The sequence below is a fragment of the Carcharhinus amblyrhynchos genome, chromosome 19 (assembly GCF_965287045.1).
Source record: "Carcharhinus amblyrhynchos chromosome 19, sCarAmb.v2.hapA, whole genome shotgun sequence".
NCBI classification, from domain to species: Eukaryota; Metazoa; Chordata; class Chondrichthyes; order Carcharhiniformes; family Carcharhinidae; genus Carcharhinus; species Carcharhinus amblyrhynchos.
Genome location: NC_137342.1, coordinates 27984559 through 28009081, shown reverse-complemented (window position 1 = coordinate 28009081; position 24523 = coordinate 27984559). Strand labels below are relative to the sequence as shown.

At 41.8% G+C, this 24523-nt stretch overlaps 1 protein-coding gene across 1 annotated transcript in view; it reads right to left on the bottom strand.

Annotated features, from left to right (window-relative positions):
* The window catches only part of LOC145355641 (guanine nucleotide-binding protein G(t) subunit alpha-2-like), a 77220-nt gene extending 69220 nt beyond the window's left edge, over positions 1–8000 (bottom strand). Inside the window, exon 1 of the mRNA XM_080207884.1 lies at positions 7883–8000. Coding sequence (XP_080064010.1) covers positions 7883–8000 — 118 coding nt within the window. The remainder of the gene's footprint in view (positions 1–7882) is intronic.
* Between the last annotated feature and the right edge of the window lie 16523 nt (positions 8001–24523).

Here is a 24523-nt window from a genome sequence, read left to right as displayed (position 1 = left end):
AGTCTGACATTGGTTTCTTCATTATCTAGGTATCCCAAGGTTGAGTGTAGGGCTAGGACGATGGCATCTGCTGTGGACCTGTTGCAGTGCTAACCACTGTGTCACCGTGCTGCCCAAGACTTGCTACCTTTTCTCCAAAAAAAAAGGATTTGAGCAAATGGATGCTCCAATGTGTCTGACACTAACTTTTCCCCTCCAGGACCTGAGTTCAAGCTCCTTGCCTGGTGCTTATAAGGGTGCTTTGTGCAATGAGTTTGGTAGCCCCACTACTGTTCCTGGAAGGTCTTGGCCTCCACTGCAAATCTGTATCTGATTCTGGCAGTGCTTGGCATTCTCAGTCAATGAGACTGCAGGAGGGCTGGTGTGGGAAAGGGGGGAATGTCATTCTAGTGTGGTAGGGCTTGTTCTTCTGAAATTCTGGCTGTGGTGTGTTGTTGGGGCAGAGCTCAGTGAAGTTTGGTAGTGATATATCTGACCTAGAGAAGAGCTTGCTAATGACACTGGGTATCTGAAATGGGAAGGATTCCATTCCCAAACACTCATACCTTCACTGTGACAGGTAAAAATCAGAATAAATGCAACAGATTATATTAATAAAAGTAAGTGGAATAAAAAGGAGTAATGGAAAAACAATCTGCAATGTAGGGGCTAAAGCCTTCCGAAGATCTCAGTACTCATTTCAAGTTAAAGAAATAAAAATAATTAAATCTGCTTGCTTCTGCATTATTAAAGCAGGTGGTGTAAAATCCTCAATAATTAAATGTACACATGTGGTACTGAGCTATATAAAGAAGTTCCAGATGCAATCAGTGGCTTGGATAAATTTTGGGAAGTGGGGGCTACAATTCACCTTAGCATCCTCTTTGATAGGGAAAGTATCCTTTGCTGGAAAATATATATCTTTGGGACTCTGGGAGAGGACAACATTTAAGATGTATGTAGCCTATGGAACCTCATTGACTATGATCATATGTTAAGATTTGATTCCAGTGCCCATGGAGACATGATCCAACAAGAGTGGCTTTTAGGAGAGAAGACTATAATAGTTAAAAAATACAAAACTTAGCAACATGGTGGCACAGTGGTTAGCACTACTTCTCACAGCACCAGGGACTCATGTTCAATTCCAGCCTTGAGCGACTGTTTGTGTGGAATTTGCACACTCTCTCCATATTTGCATGGGTTTCCTCAAGCCACTCCAGTTTCCTTTCACACTCCAAAGAGGTGCAGGTTGGATGGATTGGCCATGCTAAGTTGCTCCTTAGTGTGAGGGTGATGAGCAGGATAAATACATGGGTTTAAGGGGATGGTGAGGATAGGGCCTGGGTGGGATTGTTGTCGGTGCAGACTCGATGGGCCGATTAGCCTCCTTCTGCACTGTAGGGATTCTATGATTCTAAGATTTTGACAGCAGTGTTCCATAAATCGTTCCAACAAACCAGCCACCAACTCAACATTACTTGTCAAGAAGAAAAGATTAGTCTACATTTTCCTGTCAGGACTACAGTTTACCGATATTTTAAAAATTCCGTGGGTTCCATCATTTTCAATGAAATAGTGACCTGATTCTTTCTGGGATGTCACATTTGATCCTGAATGACGCAGAATAGATTCTCATTAGGTTACGCCAAAATGTTCTGTGACGCCTTTAGCATCTACCACTGTGAGTTTAGTGTTGATTCAGGAGCAATGCAGTTAGTAACCACTGACAAATATTTGCCATCAATTCTAATTTTAATCACTTGAATGATATTTCAGAACATGTCCTGTTGTTATTCTGGTAAGTAAAAATGCGTATGCAACCCAAGAAAACCCATTTTGATCATTTACAAAAAAATGTTAGCTGCATTATTTAAAATTCTTTTCAAGTTATTCATGGGTGTAATATGAATAGTGCATATTACTGCAATTTCTTGGGCTCATTAAAACCTTCCAAATAGGAATTGATTTAAAATATTGGTGGGCAAATTAATTTCAAAACATTCATATTGTTTTATTGGAAGCTCAGTGCGAGAAATGTAGGTAGTTTCTATTCAATAATTTATTTCTCTAATATCACTGCCTTTAAATTCATACCAGGCACATTGTTTCTAAGAATCATCTTATACCTCTTCAAAACAACAAATTATACATTTATTCCCTCAACAAAATGCTTCCTGATGCAATATCCCATTTGTACAGAATTTAATATCATTAGACTTGTCAACGTAAATTCCAAAAGGATCACACATGGGACCATGTTACAATTAGTGACTGATGCTGTTAAGGGACCAGCATGGAGCAATGAGTCGATATAAACATTAAATGGCTTTCAAAAACTCAATTCCATTTAACAGGAAACATTCCAGCCAGCTGGAATGTCTGACGGATAATTATTTTTAAATCCACTAAATAAATTGACAGAACTCAGTGAAAAAGACATCTTTGTTTCAGGGAGATCGATCCTAAATCATGCCTCTGTCAGATGCAGTGCAGTTCCAGTTCACTGTAAGTGGCAGATTTGACCAACATAGCAAATTGGATACCGTCACTGATCTCACTGGGATAGTGGGTGCAGACCAGTGATAATGGGATTCTCACTGGGGTAGCGAGGACAGACCAATGCTAATGGGATTCTCACTGGGGTGGTGGATGCAGACCAATAATAACGGGGTACTCATTGGGGTAGCGAGGACAGACCAATGATAATGGGATTTTCACTGTTGGATAAGTTTCCGTTAGCTCATTTCTCTACTCCCTCAGAATTATCAACCTATTTTCTTCAAAATCCAAACCTGGATGAGCTGGTGTTTCCTCCAGATTGACACGGGGAAGACAAAGATGGAAGTTGATTTACCCCCCGTAAAAATTCTAAGTGCCCAAGTGTGCTTAGTTCAATGAATTTATGGCACTCAATTTATGGCCGTCAGGAGATTCACCCTGCTAAGGTGGGATGAAGCTTAATACTACTGAAGAGGCCAGAATGAGGGGGCCATTGAGCGTGCGGTATATTGGAAGATTGGTTGACATGCTCCCCACCCCCAGACATTGCTGGCCTCCCAATTGTCAGCCTGGATCTCCCCCATCCTGAACACTGGCAGCCCCGATACTTGCCCCCAAACCCACCCAGGTCATCACTGGCCCTGAACCCCCCACTGCATTCCGATCGCTGACCTCCTAATGACTGGCCCCCAACCACCTATTGCCGGCCCTGACCTCTGCTGCCCAGCCCCGTTCCCTGTTGGCTGGCCCTGACCTCTGATGACCAGCCACGGCCTCTGATCACTGGGCCCACATCAATCCACACATCCCCCCACCCTCCACTGGGGATGCCACCATATCAGGTCCTGATTGCTGGGGTCCATACCTGTTCCCCTTTGATGGGAATCTTCTCCGATGGGTTTGGAAATCCAAGTGAGCCTGGACAATACCATTCCAGGTTTGATCAGTGGATTTAAATGACGTTGTGAATTTTGTAATCAGTGTTGCTCTGTTCCCCAGTGCGAGGCTGATTACGTCAGAAAAAGCAGCCTGGGAAGATTGTGTCCAGTCGCACGCCGGGCATAGTTCCTGTTTTCAACCTCCAGCTTAAATTTCCCACCCCTCGGGTTGGGCAAATAGCGCCCAAGAGCTTTGACCCCTGCCATCAACTTGTTCATCATCACTGATTCCATTACCCATTCTGGCCATTGATCTTTTTCAAACCTGAGTGGACTTTCCCTGATCTGACGTTCTCTCCATCACCAAGATGGTGAACAGAGAGAAACAGGACCATCACAGCAAGTCCCCATCTCCATATCCCATTCCAAAGACTTGAGCACATAGGAGCCACTTCAACGAAAGACCGATGGACATTTGCACTCTGGAGGAGGCATCTTTTGGATGAGATGTTATACTGAGGCACGGTCTCCTCTTTCAAGTTGAAATTAAAGATATTGTGGCACTAGTAGAGGAAGAGTATGAGTTTTCCAGGTGTCCTACCTAATTCTTATTTCTGAAACAACATCACTAAAACAGATTCGCTGGCCATTATAGTCTATTGCATTTGCTGCTCCCAATGCGGTCTACTCTACATTGCAGAGACCAGACACAGACTGGGTGACTGCTTTGCTGAACACCTTTGGTCCGTCTGCAAGCAGGACCCAGGCTTCTGTTGCTTGCCATTTCAACAGACTACCCTGCTCTCCTGTCCACATGCCCATCCTTGGCCTTTTACAATGTGTGGAGATGCCAGCGTTGGACTGGGGTAAGGACAGTAAGAAGTCTCACAACACCAGGTTAAAGCCCAACAGGTTTATTTGGTAGCACAAGCTACAAGCGTTTGGAACACTGCCCCTCCATCAGGTGAGTGGGAGCTGTGTTCATAAACAGGGCATATTAAGACACAAACTTAATTTACAAGATCTTGTAAATTGAGTTTGTGTCTTTATATGCCCTGTTTGTGAACACAACTCCTACTCACCTGATGAAGGGACAATGCTCAGAAAGCTTGTGGCTTGTGCTATCAAATAAATCTGTTGGACTTTAACCTGGCGTTGTGAGACTTCTTACTGCTTTTACAATGTTCCAGTGAAACTCAATGCAAACTGGAGGAACAGCACCTCATATTCTGACTGGGTACTTTACAGCCTTCTGAATTGGACATTGAGTTCAACAACTTCAGAGCATGAACTTTCCCCTCCGTCTTCACCATATTTCCATTTATTTTATTTAGTTTCGCCTTCTTGTCTCATTCATCCATTTTTATCTTTTTATTCTTATTTTTGTTTAACCACTGCAGAAATCTCGTTCTCCATCTTGTCTCCAAACCACCACCGCCCAGCCCTCTCCCCACCCAACCCCAGGGCCAGCTGCCACATTCCTCAGGTAGCCCCCTCACAAACTGTACCTTTGTTCTGCCATTCACACAGTCCAATTGCTTAATGGGTGCTTTTAGCACCTTTCTCAGTCTTTATCATCACCATTTACATTTTACCTGTCCAATTACAGCCCCCCGCAACCGTACCCCCATGAGATAAATCTTGTCCAATTTTCCTTCTCTTCAGCTCTGAAGAATGATCATCTAGACTCAAAATGTTGGCCCTATCCTCTTTCCACAGATGTTGTCAGACCTGCTGAGTTTCTCCAGCATTTTCTGTTTTTGTTTCAGATTCCAGCATCCATTGTATTTTGCCTTTATCTTAGCCATGAAGTCATTGGTGTTTGTATGAGCTGGTACGTGCATGAGTTGGCTACCATGTTTCCTATATTACAACACTTTAATAATACTTCATTCCCCTAAAGGACTTTGGGGCATCCTGTGATCATGAGATAATTTTTTTGTTCTTTGTTAATTTCCCTACTGTTGTGATTTTCCAGCATTGCTCAGGGAACCCATCTCAAAATGATATACAGCTGGAGTCAACAGAGTACCTCAGTAATGGGAGACCTAGGCTAGTGAATGGACTGCATGAGTGGCCCTCAATCATTGGGATTGAAATTGGCCTTGTTCTCTAACCATGGACCCAAGAATAAGATTAAATACATTTCATACGTGTCGAATATTTCATGAATTATAGAAAATGCTTAATCGTTTATATATTAATAAAATTGTCAAAGTGGTAGAAACAAAAGAAATATTTATGTTTGATTGGACGCACGGCTCTCACAGTCAGTGTGTGTAATCAGTATGCACCTCACTTCACCTGAGTAACACAGCCGTACGGACAAGCAAGAGCTTGGATTTGATTCTCATTCTACGTTGAAGGAGCAGTCACCTCGGTAGGGATGGCTGTGAGGTTACCACTGTTAGCTACCATCGCCCTAGGTTCTTGAGAGGAATCAAGACTTCTTCAAGTTTCTGCTTCACATTACTACTTCTAAGTGCTCCTATGCATGTGTAAGAATACATAACAATCTCAGCTTCAACTGCAAGCCAGTAATAAACAAATAACTCTCACGGTGAAGTTTTCACAAATCAATAAAGACTAAGTGAAGAGAAATCTGTTGAGTTTTTTTCTTAAAAATTGAGGCGTTTTCATTTTGAGAAACTGGATTTTGCAATAATTTGTGGTAATTAATCATACAAAATAAGATATTGAACAGATTCCTTTAAAAATACTTCTCAAAAAATTAGCACAGCACTGTAATTGTGTGCATTCACATGGTTCCATGTGACTTGTTGGCTTTTACCTTGGGAGCAATTAGAATGAACATTCAGTTTGTGGTTATTAAAAGTGTTAAGAATTCTGCAAATTGTATTGAGCGGATCTGCATGGAATTAAAGCTGATCCGGACCCTCTGCTCCTAAACATGGAGTACATAAGAACATAAGAAATAGGAGCAGGAGTAGGCCATCTGGCCCCTCGAGCCTGCCCTGCCATTCAATAAGATCATGGCTGATCTGTCGTGGCTCAGTTCCACATCCCCGCCCTCTCCCCTTAACCCTTAATCCCCTCTCTTATCAAAAACCCATCAACCTGCGTCTTAAAAATATTTAGCGAGGTAGCCTCCACCACTTCAATGGGCAGAGAATTCCAGAGATTCACCACCCTTTGAGTGAAGAAGTTCTTCCTCAACTCCGTTCTAAACCGCACCCCCCCTTTATCTTGAGGCTGTGCCCCCTAGTCCTACTGTCCTTTCTGAGCGGGAAGAGTCTCTCCACCTCTATCCTATCCATCCCATTCATCATCTTATACGTCTCAATGAGATCTCCCCTCATTCTTCTAAACTCTAACGAGTACAAGCCTAATTTATTCAGCCTCTCCTCATAGCTCAACCCCCTCAACTCTGGCATCAGCCTAGTAAACCTCCTCTGCACTCCCTCCAAGGCCAAAATATCCTTGCGTAAGTACGGCGCCCAAAACTGCACACAGTATTCCAGCTGCGGCCTCACCAATGCCCTATATAGCCGCAGCAAGACCTCCCTACTTTTATATTCAATCCCCCTTGATATGAAGGCCAGCATCCCATTCGCCTTCCTGACCACTCATGCACAAGGACCCCGAGGTCCCTCTGCACCATCGCCTGCTGCAGTTTTTCTCCACGTAAGTAATAATCCTTCCTACCATTATTCCTACCAAAGTGGACCACCTCGCACTTGCCAACATTAAATTCCATTTGCCAGTTCCTGGCCCATTCGCCCAGCCTATCTAGATCCTTCTGCAAACTCTCCACACCCTCCACGCAATTTGCCGTTCCATCAATCTTGGTGTCATCAGCAAATTTCGACACTATACACTCGGTTCCCTCCTCCAGATCATCTATATAAATGGTAAATAGCTGAGGCCCCAGCACCGACCCCTGAGGCACTCCACTAGTCACCAACCGCCAATCAGAATAGCACCCATTGACCCCCACCCTCTGCCTCCTATTTGACAACCAGTCCTCTATCCACGCTAACACCCTACCCCCAACTCCATGTCCCCTTACCTTCTGCAATAACCTCTTGTGAGGTACCTTGTCAAACACCTTCTGAAAATCAAGAAAGACCACATCCACCGGCTCTCCTCTATCCACCGCCCTAGACACATCCTCATAGAACTCCAGTAAATTCGTCAGACACGACTTCCCCTTAACGAAATCGTGCTGCGTCTGCTCTATCAAGCAGTTCCCCTCAAGATGCCTCGCTATTTCCTCCTTGATGACGGATTCTAACATTTTACCTACAACAGACATTAAACTAACCACCCTATAATTCCCCGCCTTTTGCCTGGCACCCTTCTTAAACAACGGCGTAACATTAGCCGTTTTCCAATCTTCCGGCACTTCCCCGGAATCCAGCGACGTCTGGAAAATAACCACCAAGGCATCCACTATCAGCTCCACCATTTCTTTCAGAACCCTCAGATGCATATTGCACGTCGTTTGCTCCTTTGTCAGAATTAATCAAGACATTAGCATGAATAGTGGTAAATTCAATTACCCAAGAGGAGCAGCTTCACAGTCCTAGCTTCTCTCTTTGCACCTTCTTGGATTTTCTTCTCCAGCTCTTTAGTTCTCCTGGATAATTTCTGACTGTCTGAGCTTGCTGCATTTCCCATAATTTAATGGATCTCCTCAGACCCTGACTAAGCTGTGTGCAAGCCTGAGAGAATTTCACACCCCGAGTTACATCAGCCAGAACCACTGCACTGCCACAGAACGAAGAATAAAAGTAAAGCCCATTCCATTTTTGCAGCCTGCTTTCTGACCAGGCTGTTTTATCCATCATGTGATGCAAGGAATCTAGTCAGATATTCACACATAAGAAGTGCCTTTGAAAGAGCTTTTTGTGCCTTGTCCATTGCTGAGATGCAAAAGAAAGATGACAGAAGTGATCATCCACAATAAACTTCTGCTGCAGGTTTGAAAGGAGTAAATGTAACTCTGTTTTAGGTTTTCAATATGTGGAAATGACTCTACTAATATAATGTAAACCATATTAAAACAAACAGGATATCTCAAAGTATTTCAACGTAGTTGCAATAAAAGAATATGTAATGATCTTTTAAAAAAAATGAAGTCTAGATTTTGTTCTTTTTGTATTTCTTCACCTTTTTCATATTGTTACGTTCATTTTCTTGATGTATTTTCCGAACACTGTGTAAAGCGAATAAGCTGCTCCAGTAAAAAATCAGTTTCATATCTTCATTATCACCTTATATCTAAACTTTTTTTTTGACTGGTTGACTATCTTAACTTTGAGTGGGAAAAGAACTTTTGAATGGGCGGCACAGTATTAGCGCTGCTGCCTCACAACACCAGGGACCTGGATTTGATTCCAACCTTGGGTGACTGTGTAGAGTTTGCACATTCTCCCCATGTCTGCGTGGGTTTCTTTTGGGTATTCTAGTTTCTTCCCACAGTCCAAAGGTGTGCAAATTAGATTGATTGGCCATCCTAAATTGCCCTTAGTGTCAAAAGATGAATAGGTTAAATGAATTAATCATGGCAAAAATGCGTGGAGTGTGGAGTGGTGCCTGGATGCGATGCTCACTCGGGGAGTCAGTACAGACTTGATGGGCACGATGGCCTCTTTCTGAGCTGTTTTAAAGTTTATTTATTAGTGTCACAAGTAGGCTTACAGTACACTGCAATGAAGTTACTGTGAAAATCCCTGAGTCACCACACTCTGGCACGCGTTTGGATATACTGAGTGAAAATATGGCATGGCCAATGCACCTAACCAGCGCGTCTTTCAGAATGTGGAAAGAAACTGGAGTGCCTGGAGGAAACCCATGCAGACAGGGGGAGAATGCGCAGACTTTGCACAGACAGTGGCCCAAGCTGGGAACCAAATGCAGGTCCCTGGCGCTGTGAGGCAGCAGTGCTAACCACCGTGCCACCGTGTGGTACTGTAGGGATTCTATGGTTCTAAGGGACCCTTACACTCGAGTGAAGCTCTCATGTTGGCAGTTTGCATAATCCAGTCCTTTTTTTTGTCCTTTTTGGAAAAGCAATATTCTGCAAATGCGGGAGCTTTCTACCTTTGAATACATCAGAAGTTTCTTCTCAGTCATTTAATAAATGAGTGCTCCAATTGCTGAGGGCAAATATTCAGACAAGAAGGTTTTTACAGTAGGATCTCAGCACTACTGATAAAGCAGGGGTGGATCCCAAAGTGTCAGAAACTGCCCTGGGTTCACTATGACCTGGTTTGTTCCAACATCCTCTGTGAACACATCAACACCAGCAAAGCAATTCCTGTCGCTTAGCAACTAACAGGTTCATAATATGATCTTCATAAGCAGTCTCTGGTGGCATTATTTTGACATCGTACCCAATATTAGGAAAAATCTGATGATGATATTAAAAGATAATTAAAAGTAAATATAATCACTGGACCTGGGAATTTCCCTTAAACAACAAATCCCTAACTACAGTTTTAAGCTTCATCAAATGAGTCCTGTTGTTAATAGAGAATCCTCATATTGTCTAAGAAATACTCAGCTGACATTTTGCAGTTTGCAAAGGATATGCATGATTAGTGAATATCATCAAACAACAAATTAGCCTGCTAGAAAATAATACAATACGTGCATTACAATCCCTTTGCACTTAGAAATTATGGTTAAAAAATAATACTTTTCATCACACAAAAGGTTACAGTTTTCAAAGCACTAATCAAATTACATACAAGTAGATACTTGTGCAAACCCATTTTTACGTGCATGCCCGAACTGAACTCGGATCCCTGGCATTGTGGCACCATGCTACCCTGACAGTTAAGGAGCAATCTCACGCAGAATATCAACTACTAAATGATTTAGATATGGTCAATATAGAAATTAATCAAATCTAAACATGACAATAGGGCAATAAGACCAGGGCACATATATTTTAATTTAACATAAGTCTTAACTTAAACATTGACAAAGACTTTGAATATGACAGTGGAATCAAGAATGTTTGTGATGGCTAAAATAACATTGGATGCCAGTTAATGCATCGGAGTACCAGAGGGATGTGTTGTAAGGGACCAGATTATTTTTTCTCAAATTAAACATTAAGGGAACTTGGGTGTGACTATTGTAACAAATGGAAATAGACTTGCTAAGTGAATGAATAGAATAAGCCTTTAAAACAATAACTATAACTGGGCCCAAGATGTAATTTCAGGAATAAGAGAGGGAAGGAGAATGTCAAATAAGACGAGAAAACAACAAATGATTTTTTTTTACTTGATTTATTATTGTCACATGTATTAACATACAGTGAAGAGTATTGTTCCTGGTCTGCTATACCGACAAAACATACTGTTCATATAGAAGGAAAGGAGAGGTGCAGAATGTAGTGTTACAGTCATAGCTCGGGTGTAGAGAAAGATCAACTTAATGCAAGTAAGTCCATTCAAAAGTCTAACAGCAACAGGGAAGAAACTGTTCTTGAGTCGATTGCTACGTGACCTCAGACTTTTGTATCTTTTTCTTGACGGAAGAAGGTGGAAGAGAGAACGTCCGGGGTGTGTGTGGCCCTTAATTGTGCTGTTTTGTCAAGGCAGTGGGAAGCGTAGGCAGAGTCGACAGATGGGATGCTGGTTTGTGTGATGGACTGGGCTATATCCACGATCTTTTGTAGTTCCTTGTGGTCTTGGGCAGAGCAGGAGCCATACCAAGCTGTGATACAACCAGAAAGAATGCTTTCTATCATGCATCTGTAAAACTTGGAGAGAGTTGTAGCTGATATAATGGGATTGAGCTCAATCAAAGCAGTTGGCAGAGTTTGTGGCTGGAGACCATGAGGGCCCTACAATTTGCGACAGTCTCTGAAAATTGTATATTTTACAAATAAAACACTGGTCACATCTGCCAGGCCATTACCCTTCCTGTGGCCCACTTATGCTATGGTGGGAGGAGATCTAAAAGAGGCCTTATGGACCCCAGGTACTTGCTTTGGCCTCACTAGGACACCAATCCACCACCAGGAAATTCTTGTCGGTGTCTTCAATCTGCCCAAAATTGGACACTTAAATATACAGATTGGCTGTCCATTGCTACCTCCCTTCCCCGCCCTGCTCCTTCCACCGACCTGACACCATACTGTTTCCCCTTCCCTCTCCCATCAGACCACCTCCACGGGACTGGATTATTTCAGCCGGGAAATCAAACAACTCGATTTCTATATTTAGTGACAGGCTGACTGATGGTCAGATTAATGTCAGATAGATCAGCCAATTTCTTATCTCAGCGAAATATTTGGAAGCATTTTTAAACATCAAGGTTTTCAGTCTTAGTCCAGATAGGGGGGGATGTTTTGTAGCCATGTTTGCTTCTACTCAATATTGCTTGTTGTCATTTTTGAAAATAAACTGAACTATGGAAATGAATCATGAAGTGAAGACTTCAAAGTGGAAAGTCATCAATGGTTAGTTATTTTCACCATAAACAGCTGCTCTGTACTTGCAGTTGAACATGAGAAGCCTTTCATTTAAGATGTGGTGCAATACCAATGTGGAGAGAGCTGCAGAAAGTTTTACACGACTTTGTACATCATTTCAGTTCATATGTAAAATAGCCATGTGCCACACTATTTCATAGAATCTCTACAATGCAGGAGGAGACCATTTGGCCCATTGAGTCTGCATTGACCACAATCCCACCCAGGTCCTATTCCATTAACCCACCCTACTAATCCCCCGACATGTCAATTTAGCGTGCCACTATATGAAACAAATTTGCCCTGTAGAGGTGCATACCATTGCAACAATACACAACATAGGTCTTTTTGACTGTATGATAGTGTATAATAGGCGACTGTGAATCAGCAATATTTTATATGTCTCTTCTGAATGTTATTTCTATGGAAGTCAATATAATTTATCATTTTAATTGGATCCAGCCCTCCTGAATATTTCTGATGAAATATTTACACTAAAATGGACTGTCATCTTCCATATAATAACTCCTGTGACTTAAGCCAGTTCACCAGAGCAGCTAAACAAGAAATACAAGTTTCAATTTTGTTTGAACTACCAAATCTTGGTTTTGTTCAGCGACTAGGAAAACGGGTTTTCCTGACTTCTTATAGGAAATCAGTGCGGATTAAAGAAGTAATTTCAATTATATAGTGTTTTTTCACAATCAACTAGCATCTCAAAGCTTTCTTTCTACAGCCAATGATGTACACCATTGCAATGTAGGAAACGTAGGCATCCAAATCTTTTGCAACAATTTCCCAATGTGGTAATGAACAGATAATCTGTTTTTCTGATATATTGACAAGAACACTGGGGATGATACCCCTTTCCCTTCTTCAGAATGACGTTATGGCATCTTTTATGTCTACCTGAGAGGGCAGACAGCTTAATAGGGGAGGTAATGGCCTAGAGATATCGTCGCTAGACTATTAATCCAGAAACTCAGCTAATGTTCTAGGGACCTGGGGTTCGAAGCCTGCCACAGCAGATGGTGGAGTTTGAATTCAATAAAAAGTATCTGTAATTAAAAATCTACTGATGACCATGAAACTATTGTCGATTGTCAGAAAAACCCATCTGGTTCTCTTTAGGGAAGGAAATCTGCCATCCTTACCCGATCTGGCCTACATGTGACTCCAGAGTCACTCTCAACTACCCTCTGAAATAGCTAAGCAAGCCACTCAGTTCACGGGCAAGTAGAGATCGGCAATAAATTCTAGCCAGCCAGCGATGCCCATGTGCTATAAACGAGTACAAAGAAATCCCATCCAAAACACGCCACCTATAATAGTGCAGCACTCCCTCACCATTGTATGGGGTATCAGCCTTGATTTTCTTAAATTTAAGTTCCAGAGTGAAACTTGAATCTGGAATCTTGTAATTCAGAAGTCAGAGTGCTACTGATTGAGCAATGGTTGACACACCTCAGAGAAATGATATACAAAACTATTTACATTGTTTCCACAGAATTTCCATTGACTTTCCACTGAAACAATGGCTGAATATCACTGAGTCTTTCGAAATTCTAACTCTAATGATTGACCACTAAATCAATTCATCTGATGACCTCAAGTTTGTCGTTTTAGTAGAGGAATTTGCCCATTTAAAAAAAAATCTCAGGAGTATAATTCCATTCCAGTGCCTTCGTTCCATGACTAGATGCTGGCTGAGTTGGACTGAAATTATGCAGCTAAGTTCTGAAATCATGCCCAAGGTTTATTTTTCTACACTACACTGCCATACTCATCACTATTCTCTGCTGAATCTTGACAGAAATACAGTATCTAAATAGGGATGAGCAGTCATTCTCTAACAGGCTTTTGTTTTGACCTAATTTGAACTGGTCAGTGGCCAGACACTCATTGATTTTGCTGCATTAGCAAATTACCTTGTGGTTTCTAATGTCATAATTATAGACCTTACTGGATAATTGTATACATTCCCGGCTTGGACCTTTGAAATGCATGCTATGAATGCAAAATTATCCTCTCTCTCCTTACAATGTGAATGTCGCATTGGCTGCCAGGCAATTTACCACTCGCGTGTAACACAATAACAATTCTGATTCAGATTTCAAAGCAGCAAGAAATAACAGAGATTTATATCACTCAGTCGTAGGTAACATCATCAGTGTCAACCATCAATTTCTCTGCCATTTGATTCAAAAATGTTATCTCTCGATGTAACTAATTCAATGACCTAGGTTCTGGGAAGAAGCTGGAGAGAATATAAATCAGAGACACTTAAATGATTTGAAATGCAAAAAGCAATTATTTTATGCAGATAGATAATTATTGGAAAATGTTCTGGTGTACACAATTGCATTTAAATTCATTAAAATACTAGTACAAACTGAAGTGGATACATTTCACAATAATTTCATTGCCGTGTTAATGTAACTCTACTTGTGACACTAATAAATAAACAAACTTAATTAAACAGACAAAATGTGCCATAAAAATGAATGACTTAATGGACCATTTATTTCCACAAACTTTCTCAATGGATTATGTTTTTTCTTATTTGCTTCTGCCTGTCATTTCAATCAAAAGGTTGATTACCACTAGAATACTTTGATCAGGAAAGTTCCACTTTGCATAGGGATTAAAGCAGAAGTAAGCAAATTCAGCCCTTTGACCCTGCTCCACCATTCAATCAGATCATCGCTGATCTCTCCCTGGCTTCAAATCCGCCTTCCCACCTGTTCCCCATATCCCTCTTTCTCTTTTTTATGTCTATCTCCCTCTTGAAACTATTCAACAATTTAGACTCTATCGCACCATGGGGCAGTGAGTTCCACAAATTCACCACCCTCTACGAGATGTAGTTCCTCCTCATCTCAGTTTTAAATTTACCACCGTTTTTAAAGTTTAACGTTTATTTATTTGTATCACAAGTAGGCTTACATTAACACTGCAATGAAGTTACTGAGAAAATCCTCTAGTTGCCACTCTCCAGCACCTGTTTGGGTGCACTGAGGGAGAATTTAGTACGGACAATGCACCTAACTAGCATGCCTTTCGGACTGTGGGAGGAAACCGGAGCACCCAGAGGAAACCCACGCAGACACTGGGAGAACGTGCAGACTCTGCACAGTCAATGACCCAAGTTGGGAATCGAGTGCAGGTCCCTCGTGCTGTGAGGCAGCAGTGCTAACCACTGTGCCGTCCATAACTTTCTCAACCTGTACCTGTGACCTCTTGTTCCAGATCGCCCTATAAAAGGAAACATTTGGTCTACATTTACTTTATCAATCCCTTTTAAATTTTTATATACCTCAATCAGATCCCCAGTGAGTACAACCCAATCCGTTTAACCTCTCCTCTTTAGATCACCACTCACCCAGCAGTAGAAGCTTCACCACAAGAGCTGTCTTTTGCCCTTCCTGCTGCAGTAATTTATCGATTGCTCTTGATTGCCTGCTGGCTTCTGATCTTCTGCTGCTGCAGCCACTACCCATGACTTGGCCGATTGAGGACATCAACAGTTGTGGCGATTGGCTCCAGGAGTGTATCAGAATCCCCATGTATTGAATGAAAATGTAATTACAGCAGAGCAGAAGGTGCCTGTATTTGCAAATCAAGGAAAACAATACTCATCACCGAGACAATAGCCACTTCATCTTGCAACCCACGTGCTAGTCAGACAGATTTTAAATTACAGGAGAGAAATCATGTTTCACTTAATTCAGTCAGTTCAAATAATTGAAAGCATTCATGAAATATCATGGGTTTAATATATAAGAAAAATTCACCCTCTGAATGAAGGAATCAATTATATTTTGACAGATTTAACGTGAAATGGTATCAAAGAGACACAATGTTGGAAGTTATTTTCATCACACATTTTTACTCATATTGGCAAATATCTGCAAAAACGTCAATTGCATTGTAACACAGCGTCTTGTCACCAGAATGAAAATTACACAAAGCTTTCTCATGCTTCACTCTAAGACAGAGAAAAGATGTCAAGAATCTTTCCTTAAGTACAGTGCCCCTTTAACTCTCGAAGCAATAAAATAAATTATCCATTGCTTCTTGCAACAAATCAATTGCAAAAACAGTGCATGCGATATTTTAATGGAAAACAGTCAGAACAGAATATGTAACCATTACATAATTTGCAGGGTTGAAGTAATCTCAGAGGAAATTATTTTTGGTATGGCGGCTCCTTGATACCTAAAAGAGAATTTACTCAGACACTCACATAAAAGGTTTGCGCCACGATTAATGAGTCCTGACACCAAAATCATTGTTGCTATTTGGAAAATAGCATTTATTTTATGCAAAATAATCAAAGCCTAGATGATGTTGAGAATGAATGCTGAATAGTGATAAAAAGGAAATTATCAGCTACTTGCTTATTTTCAGACAGAAAAAATACATATTTTTTCCATTATTTGCTTCTCCTTTCAAGCAACATTGCAACTGCGTTAGACTGAAGCAGAAAAATTTCATATTGATTCATTGACTTGAATGCTCAATGATAACCCCATCATGAAATGGTAGTGATAAACTAAAAAATACATTTTATTGTGTCAGTGCCTTTGCTTTAAAACATAACAAAGTAATTACCAACATGTTCAAATCTTGATCTATCAGCATCATTTTGCTCTTTATTGTCTCGTAATGTGGGGATATTATCCAAGACTTTGCCAGATTCATATATATTTGTTGGCATTTTATCGATGGTACTGCATCATTACTGATGTGAATAATAATCATTTTCCACTAAATACCATTCTTCTGGTGCTTCTTGGAAGCTGTGTCATTTGAAAAATAGTTGAACTTAGAGTCTACTGATGACTCTAACACAGTAAGATTACCCACAGATTGGTGCAATTAAACAAAATGCCATAGATTTTGCTGTACTAATTCATCAAACATTTAAAAAGAAGCACAACACTGTATGATAACAATTACCCCACCAAACAGAATGAGCATTTAAGTAGATTGGGCAGTCAGACAGAACATTATCTCCGATCTTAGACATAGAAACATAAAATTATAGAAACCAGAAGCAGGAGTAGGCCATTCAGCCTTCAGAGTCTGCTCTTTCATTCATTATGATCACGGCTGCTCATCAAAATCATTTTCTGATCCTGCCTTCCCCCAGTATATCTTGATCCATGATGATGAATAAAAGATAATAGAATTTTAAAGGTACGGTGCGACCAGGGTACCCTGGTTTGACAGGGACAGTTTTTCACTAAGGTTCCCAGTGTCCCAACATCAGCTTTCTCCAAGAGGCTCAAATGCCTTGCTTTCCAACTTTGCTGAGGCCTTTCCTCCTTAATCTGCCCCTCATATTCAATTTACTAGCAGCAAAACAAAACCTTTGTGCTGCGCTGCACCCTGGCCATCAAAGAACCATAGAAACCTACAGCGCAGAAGGAGGCCCATAGCGTCTGCATCGACCACAATCCAACCCAGGCTCTATCCCCATAACCCCATGCATTTAAACTAACTAGTCGCCCTGAAACTAAAGGGCAATTTAGCTCGGCCAGTCCACCTTACCCACCCATCTTTGGACTGTGGGAGGAAACTGGGGCTCACAAAGGAAACTCACGCAGACACAGGGAGAATGCACAAACTCTGCACAGACAGTAACCTAAGCCAGGAATCGAACCTCAGTCCCTGGTGCTGTGAGGCAGCAGTGCTAACCACTGTGCCAGCGTGCCACCCCAAAGAATTACCACTGGCTGGTTTAAAGTGGTTTTTGGAACATCCTGAGTATCAGATATTTGGGTTTCAATTTGTATCATGGTGCATCTTTATATTGATGGTTTATTAATCCCTAATTAACCAAATAATTCTAAATTTGAATAGAGGCTACTCCTATAGACTATGAGCCAAGTGCTGGAAGATGGGAGTTCAGGTGTTGATAATGTGTCAGTGCAGACTCAATGCCTGTTGTACGCCCTTGAGAATGTAGTGTTTGGTGAAGTGCACCCTGGCAATCAGGGCCAGCTCCACTCTGCATTCACCAGCAAGTGAGCAATGCCCACCACTGTTGTTCATACAGCCAGGAAGAGCAGGAGCTCCGTCCAAACAGGTTATCATGACCATTTTGATGCTACCAGCCCCATTGCTAATGATGCCTTTTAACCATCCCCTGGGCACTCAGCTACTCGCCCAGCTTACCAGACACCACAGCATGGGCTGCTCTTGTCTAACCTGCTACTCCAGCTGCTGACTAGATGCTTGCCCCCTCAGCCCTACTCCTTTGCAATCCCATTGGCTCCTGCTCCAGAAATCACCCATGCCAATGTACCACCTGGGTGGCTGTGAGGAGCTGTCAATCACTTTGCAGGTTAGGATGATCTTGTCCCACTGGTCAGGTTGACTTCTTGAGCAGCACAACAATCTGTTCACAGCAGACAATGCAACTGCGTGATTAATCTTCTAGAATCATATAGTGTAGACGAGGCCTTTTGTCCCATTGGGACGTCTGTCCGAGGTTCATACAATCCCGTCCTAGGCCCATGGATAATGGTGTTCTCTAAGCCTTGTTGACCCCCGGAGTTGGAGCAAGCATGCTGGTAAAATTCTGGCCATTGAGTCTGCACCAACACATTAAAGACACCTGAATTCCCACTTAATCCCATCTTCCAGCATTTGGTCCATAGCCTACAGGATTAGCCTCTATTAGAGTTTAGAATTATTGGTTAATTAGGGATTAATAAACCATCAATATAAAGATGGACCAGGATACAAATTGTAATCCAGGTATCTGATACTCAGGATATGCCAATTACCAAACACATTCATTTGTGGAAATAATATTTAATGATAATTAATAATGTTCATAAATGCAATCCTCCTGCCATACGCTAACACAATCTGTTCAAAATCTGTAACGAGCAGACTGGGTTGCTCCCAATGCTGTTCTGAGTGAAAAATATATTGTTATATTTCAAAGTGTTTTATGAAGTCTGCCTGAAGCATAAGTTTTGCATTTTGAATTTGGCTTGGGTGAGCATGAGACATTTCACTTCGGGTATGATTCAAATGACCTACTGGGGAGCTTTTCTCAAATAAAGTTTACTTAAAAATACAGTTAACATGCATAGAAAGAAAATAAGCAATAACTTTTACCAATTACAAACAAAAAAAATTATGTTGAAATGCCAGTATTGGACTGGGGTGGGCATAATAAGTAGTCTCACAACACTAGGTTAAAGTTCAACAGGTTTATTTGGTAGCATGAACTTTTGGAATGTTGCCCCTTTACCTGACTCACCTCCAAAAGCCCATGCTATCAAATAAACCTTTTGGGCTTTAACCTGGTGTTGTGAAAAAAAAACATGATATTGGAATAAACCTTAATGGTGAAATATCATCCCAACCAAACAAACTTCTCTATACAAAACACTTGTCACAGGTTTAGCACAAAAAATACAAATGTTCACATTATGCTGATGCTGGAACTCAGTCCTTTGGTTGGAGAATTGACTTCCCAGCCTTGTAACTTCTAGCAGCCCTCTCTTTACACAGACCAGCTTGAAATCAGAACAGCTTCCCAAAATATCAGGGAGATTGACTCTAGGCAAGCCAACTACCAACAGCAGATTATCCACTCCAGGAAGGTCAGGAGACCTTCTTCGAGCGAACAGCAGAATCTATAATACCAGAGGGAGAGAGGGAGAAAAAGCACCTGCGTCCAGGACAGCTTTAACTCGAAAACCAAAACTGAAAATGAGTCCTTAGATCCTTCTGGGGATGAACCACCTGATTTTGACTTGTCAATCAATCTTCCCCTCACAATGCAGGGTCACAAAAGATCCCATAAAGTACTTGAGGCTCAGAGTAAAAATGAACAAAACCCCATTTAAACCATTGAAGCAGCAATAAAAGGACTTCTAACCAGACAGCCCAGCAGCAATGGAAAAAACCCAAAACTGTTTAACTGCAGAGAACATGATTTTAAAAAACTACATTTTTTGAAAGGTTCACTAACACCACAATATGAACAAACATATGAATTAGGAGCTGGAGTTAGCCATTCAGCCCCTCAAGCCTACTCTGCCATTCATTAAAAGTGTGGTTGATCTGATTGTGGCTGCAACTCCACATTCCACCTGCCCCCAGGAACCTTTGACTCCCTTGTTAGTAAAGAATCAATTTGTTTACAACTTTTTTCATTCACAATTATTCATAAAAACATATAAAATAGAAACAAAAGAAGGTTATTTGATCCTTTACACCTGCTTCACCATTCATTACGATCATGGCTGATTATCCAACTCAATAGCCTAATCCTGTTTTCTCCCCATAACCTTTGATCCCATTTGCTCCAAGTGCTATATCTAGCCGTCTATTAAATACATTCAATGTTTTGGCATCAACTACTTCCTGTGGTAATGAGTTCCACAAGCCCACCACTCTTTGGGTGAAAAAATGTCTCCTCACCTCCATCCTAAATGGTCTACCCTGAATCCTTAGACTGCAACCCCTGGTTCTGGACTGCCCCAATATCAGGAATATCCTCCCTGCATCTACCCTGTCTAATCCTGTTAGAATTTTGTAAGTCTCTAATGAGATCCCTTCTCATTAATCTGAACTCCAGTGAAACCAATCTTAATCTTTCCTTATTCTTCAGTCCTGCCATCCCCAAAATCAGCCTGGTATCTCTACTATACAATCTCTTATCCCTCATAGTGAATGTGATTGTGCAAAAGATTCATGGAAATGGGAAAACAGCAGCAATATTTGGCACAGTGGTTAGCACTGCTGCCTTACAGTGTCAGGGACCCAGGTTTGATTCCTGGCTTGGGTTACTGTCTGTGTGGAGACATTCTCCCCACATCTGTGTGGGTTTCCTCCGGGTGTTGTCCTCCTGTTTCCTCCCACAGTTCCAAGGATGTGTAGGTTAGGTGGATTGGGCATGCTAAATTGTTCTTTAGTGTCAGGGGCACTAGCTGGGGTAAATGCGTGGGGTTGAGGAGATAGAACCTGGGTGGGATTGTGATCAGTGCAGACTCGATGGGCCGAATGGCCTTTTTCTGCTCTATACGATTCTATGCATTTACATAGTGCCTTTATTTTTCTATTCATTCCTGAGACATGGGCATCACTGGCTGGCCAGCATTTACTGCCCATCCCTAGTTACTCTTGAGAAGGTGGTGGCGAGCTACCTTCTTGAGCGACTAATACAACTGAGGGGCTTGCTCAGCCATTTTAGAAGGTAGTTGAGTGTCAACCACATTGCTTTGGCTCTGGAGTCACATATAGGCCAGACCAGGTAAGGACGGCAGATTTCCTTTCCTAAAGGACATTAGTGAACCAGATGGGTTTTTTGGACAATCGGCAATGGTTCATGATCATCAGTAGATTCTTACTTCCAGATTTTTTTTATTGAATTCATAATCTACCACCTATGGGATTCAAACCCAGGTCCCCAAAACATTAGTTGAGTTTCTGGATTAATAATCTAGCGATAACACAACTAGGCCATCGCCTCCCTTTAAATGCAGGAAAATTTTCCAAATTACATTCCATTTTAGGTAAACCGACACAAGCTGTCCTGTAAGTTATACAGAATACCAAACAAATCGCACTTACGGTGAGATTTCAAAACTGCACGTTATTGGCTGTAAAGTACTTAAGGACATCCTATAGCCATGAGGCACTATATTAATGATGGTTGTTTTCCTTCAGGTCATTCTGTGCTATTCACTAACAAACTCCAGTTAACAGTTAAACACATCTAGAAACCTAGGGCTAAAGTATACATCTATACTAATAACCCTTTCAATGTTTATAACTATGTAGATAACCATGTGAGTATACACATGTGGTTGTTTGCTATATTTATCTATGCTGAGTCTGAGACTAGTTTTTCATTCTAAATGTTTAAAAGAAACAACATTTTGAATAATTTACCCAATTGGCTTCTCCTAGAATAAGTATAACCATCACGAGAAATTAAGTCCAAAATGCAAGTTGGACAATGATACAACATAGATATTACATTTCTTTTAATAAGAGAAATCAATTGTGAATTTCCGGTGTGCTTATTGCACATATTTTGTGTAAAACCACAACGATTTGACCTTTCCTCATTACATTAGAGAATGTTCCTCTGTCCAATTGTCTTTCACTGGATGGCAAAGAAAAATGGGAACAGCTAATGTACTGTAAATAATTCAAGAACAAGTCAACAACTGAAACAAATGTATTGTCAGGATAATTTGTGATGGGACTGTGAAAAGAACAAACACGCTGATCACTTTCAAATATTAATGTATTTCTGTCTTGTCTCTGTCCATTTGAATGATTGCTAGGCCTTGACACTAATTTTAAAAAATATAAGTAGCAGTAGCCATGTAGCATTATCTTCCTACTCCATCATCAGTTTGATGGAGAGCAAATACAAACTGAGAGTTTGATGCTGAAATATTCACGTTTGCTGATGTCTTTCTTCCTCATTATATTTCAAAGCAGAGACATGACAACGTAAGCTTGTTAATTTATGCAAGGTTGCCCTGGTGACAGGTGATGCGTCATGCTACTTAGGACCAAGCTATTTGAATTGTCTGTCAAGTATGAGCCGAAACATCGAAAGACACTGTCAAAGACACTGGGAGGGGAAGTCAGCAATCCTGTTTGCCAATGATGGATAACTCAATGGTCTGCTGTTAATATGGTGTTGGGGCTGAAATGGGATTGCTGTTGGGTGGCAAAGTGTTTCCCATTCACCTGGCCAGTCCCACGGGCCCCGATCAGGTTCCCAATAATTATTCAAAACCCATATTTTAAATGTGATTAGTAGGCTAGAAATCTGATTCAGTGCCCTTGCCTCCCCGCCCTCCACTATTTACCCACCTCCCCTGTGGGAACTGTACCGGGCAGGTTTAGGTGCAGCTCATGACCAGCGTTGACCTGGCACATTGGACAACGAAGGGCTTAAGGAGGTAAGTCCAGAGTCCATGTGCCCACTGCCACTGCTATGCTGCAGAGGGAGAGTCCTCAAGAGTCCAGAGGATTGGGTGGACTCTGGCTAGGGGCAAGGAGTTGATCTTGACACTCTCCCCCAGTCCTGGCTGGACTCTTCTAGCCCTGGGAAACTTGAACATCAGTCTTGATGTGATGATTTCATGCATCTCACTGGTCAAAGTCTTCATTCTGGTCTCTGGATTATGAAAACTTTGAAGTGGACTGGTCACTTTAATCTTCATGCCCCTGGACAGCAAGGAAGACTTCCAAATTCCAGCAGCACTCCATTTTGGAGAAGGGATTCCCCTTCTCTAACAAGCTGCAGGCATAAGAGGATCCTCTGACTGACAGAAGTCAGTCACTTTTACCAAGGAGGAATTTCCTTCTCCACAGCTGCTCACTTAGCCCCATTCTTTTAACACAGCATTGATTTCAAGTCTTTGAACCTTCACAGAAAGCTCCAAGCCTTTGAAATGCCTTCAAACTTTCTGAACAGTTTTGTTTCTATTCAATTTCAGTCCAGTCCTTTTAACTCTCCTTTGATTGACCACTTAATGGTTTTGAGACAGCATGCAGTCAGCTTTGTTTGTTTACCTTTCCCTTCAAGCTGAATGCATCTGAATTACCCCCATGGTTCCTGTTGCAATGTTTATACAAAAGAGGAACTGAAAATCACCAAGCAATCACTTTTGAAGTTGCTTGCCATTGCTTATGGTCACAGGCTGCAGGAAACTTCAGCAGATGCCTACAACAGTTTTCCAGGGCTGGGGGGGTGCGGGGAGGTTAACACCTTGCCCCAGCCCGAGCCCACCCAACACCCAGGGACCCTTTGGGGATCTTCCCCCTATAGCCTGATTACAACAGGGTGGACACATGGGCACTGGATACACTTCCTTGACCTCCACCTCGAGGTCCAAAGCACAGGCCAAAGTGTCACTGCCAAGGTGTCAGTGCCAGCTTGTTCGGAGGCAGTGCATGCATGGCAGTTCTGAGGGGGTGGAGTGGCTGAGGGGGAGTCTGGGGGCTGGCTGGGTAGAGGACAGGTCACCCTCATGCTTGTGTGGAGTGTGTGGGAAGATGACCCATTACCATAGTGTTGAGGGGTGTGCATGCCCCTCTTTGTTGAGGGGAGGGAGGTGTTCCCACGGTCAGCAGAGTGTTATCATTTCTGCTGTAAGGGGGAGGAAGGCCTCTACGAACATTGAGATCGGGGCACACTTTAAAAAGGGCGCCCCCATCTCTGAGCAGCCGAGCTGGCTGGTGTCTTTCACGCTCTGTATAAATATAACTGGTTAAGGTCTGTGAATCCCACCTCACAGCTGTTGCCATTTTCCATGAGCGGGAGCATTTAGAGTGGAAATGGGTGAGTTTCACTCAATGACCCATGCTTTAAATGCTTGAAAAAACACAGCAGCTGGAAAGTCTAACCTTTTCAAAAATCAATCTGTTGATTAAAGGCTCCACCACACTGATGGGATGCTTTCCACCTTCTTTGACAGGTAAGGCTCAAAGCATTCAAGAAATGTATCACCATTTAGTTCAAAGAATAACTGGTGTTACATCCGTTAAACATCCATGTTCTCCACCACCAGCATACTGTGGTTGCACTGTGTACTATTTAATTAAAGTTTAAAGTTTATTATTTATTAGTGTCACAAGTAAGCTTACTTAACACTGCAATGAGGTTACTGTGAAATTCCCCTAATCGCCACACTCTGGCACCTGTTTGGGT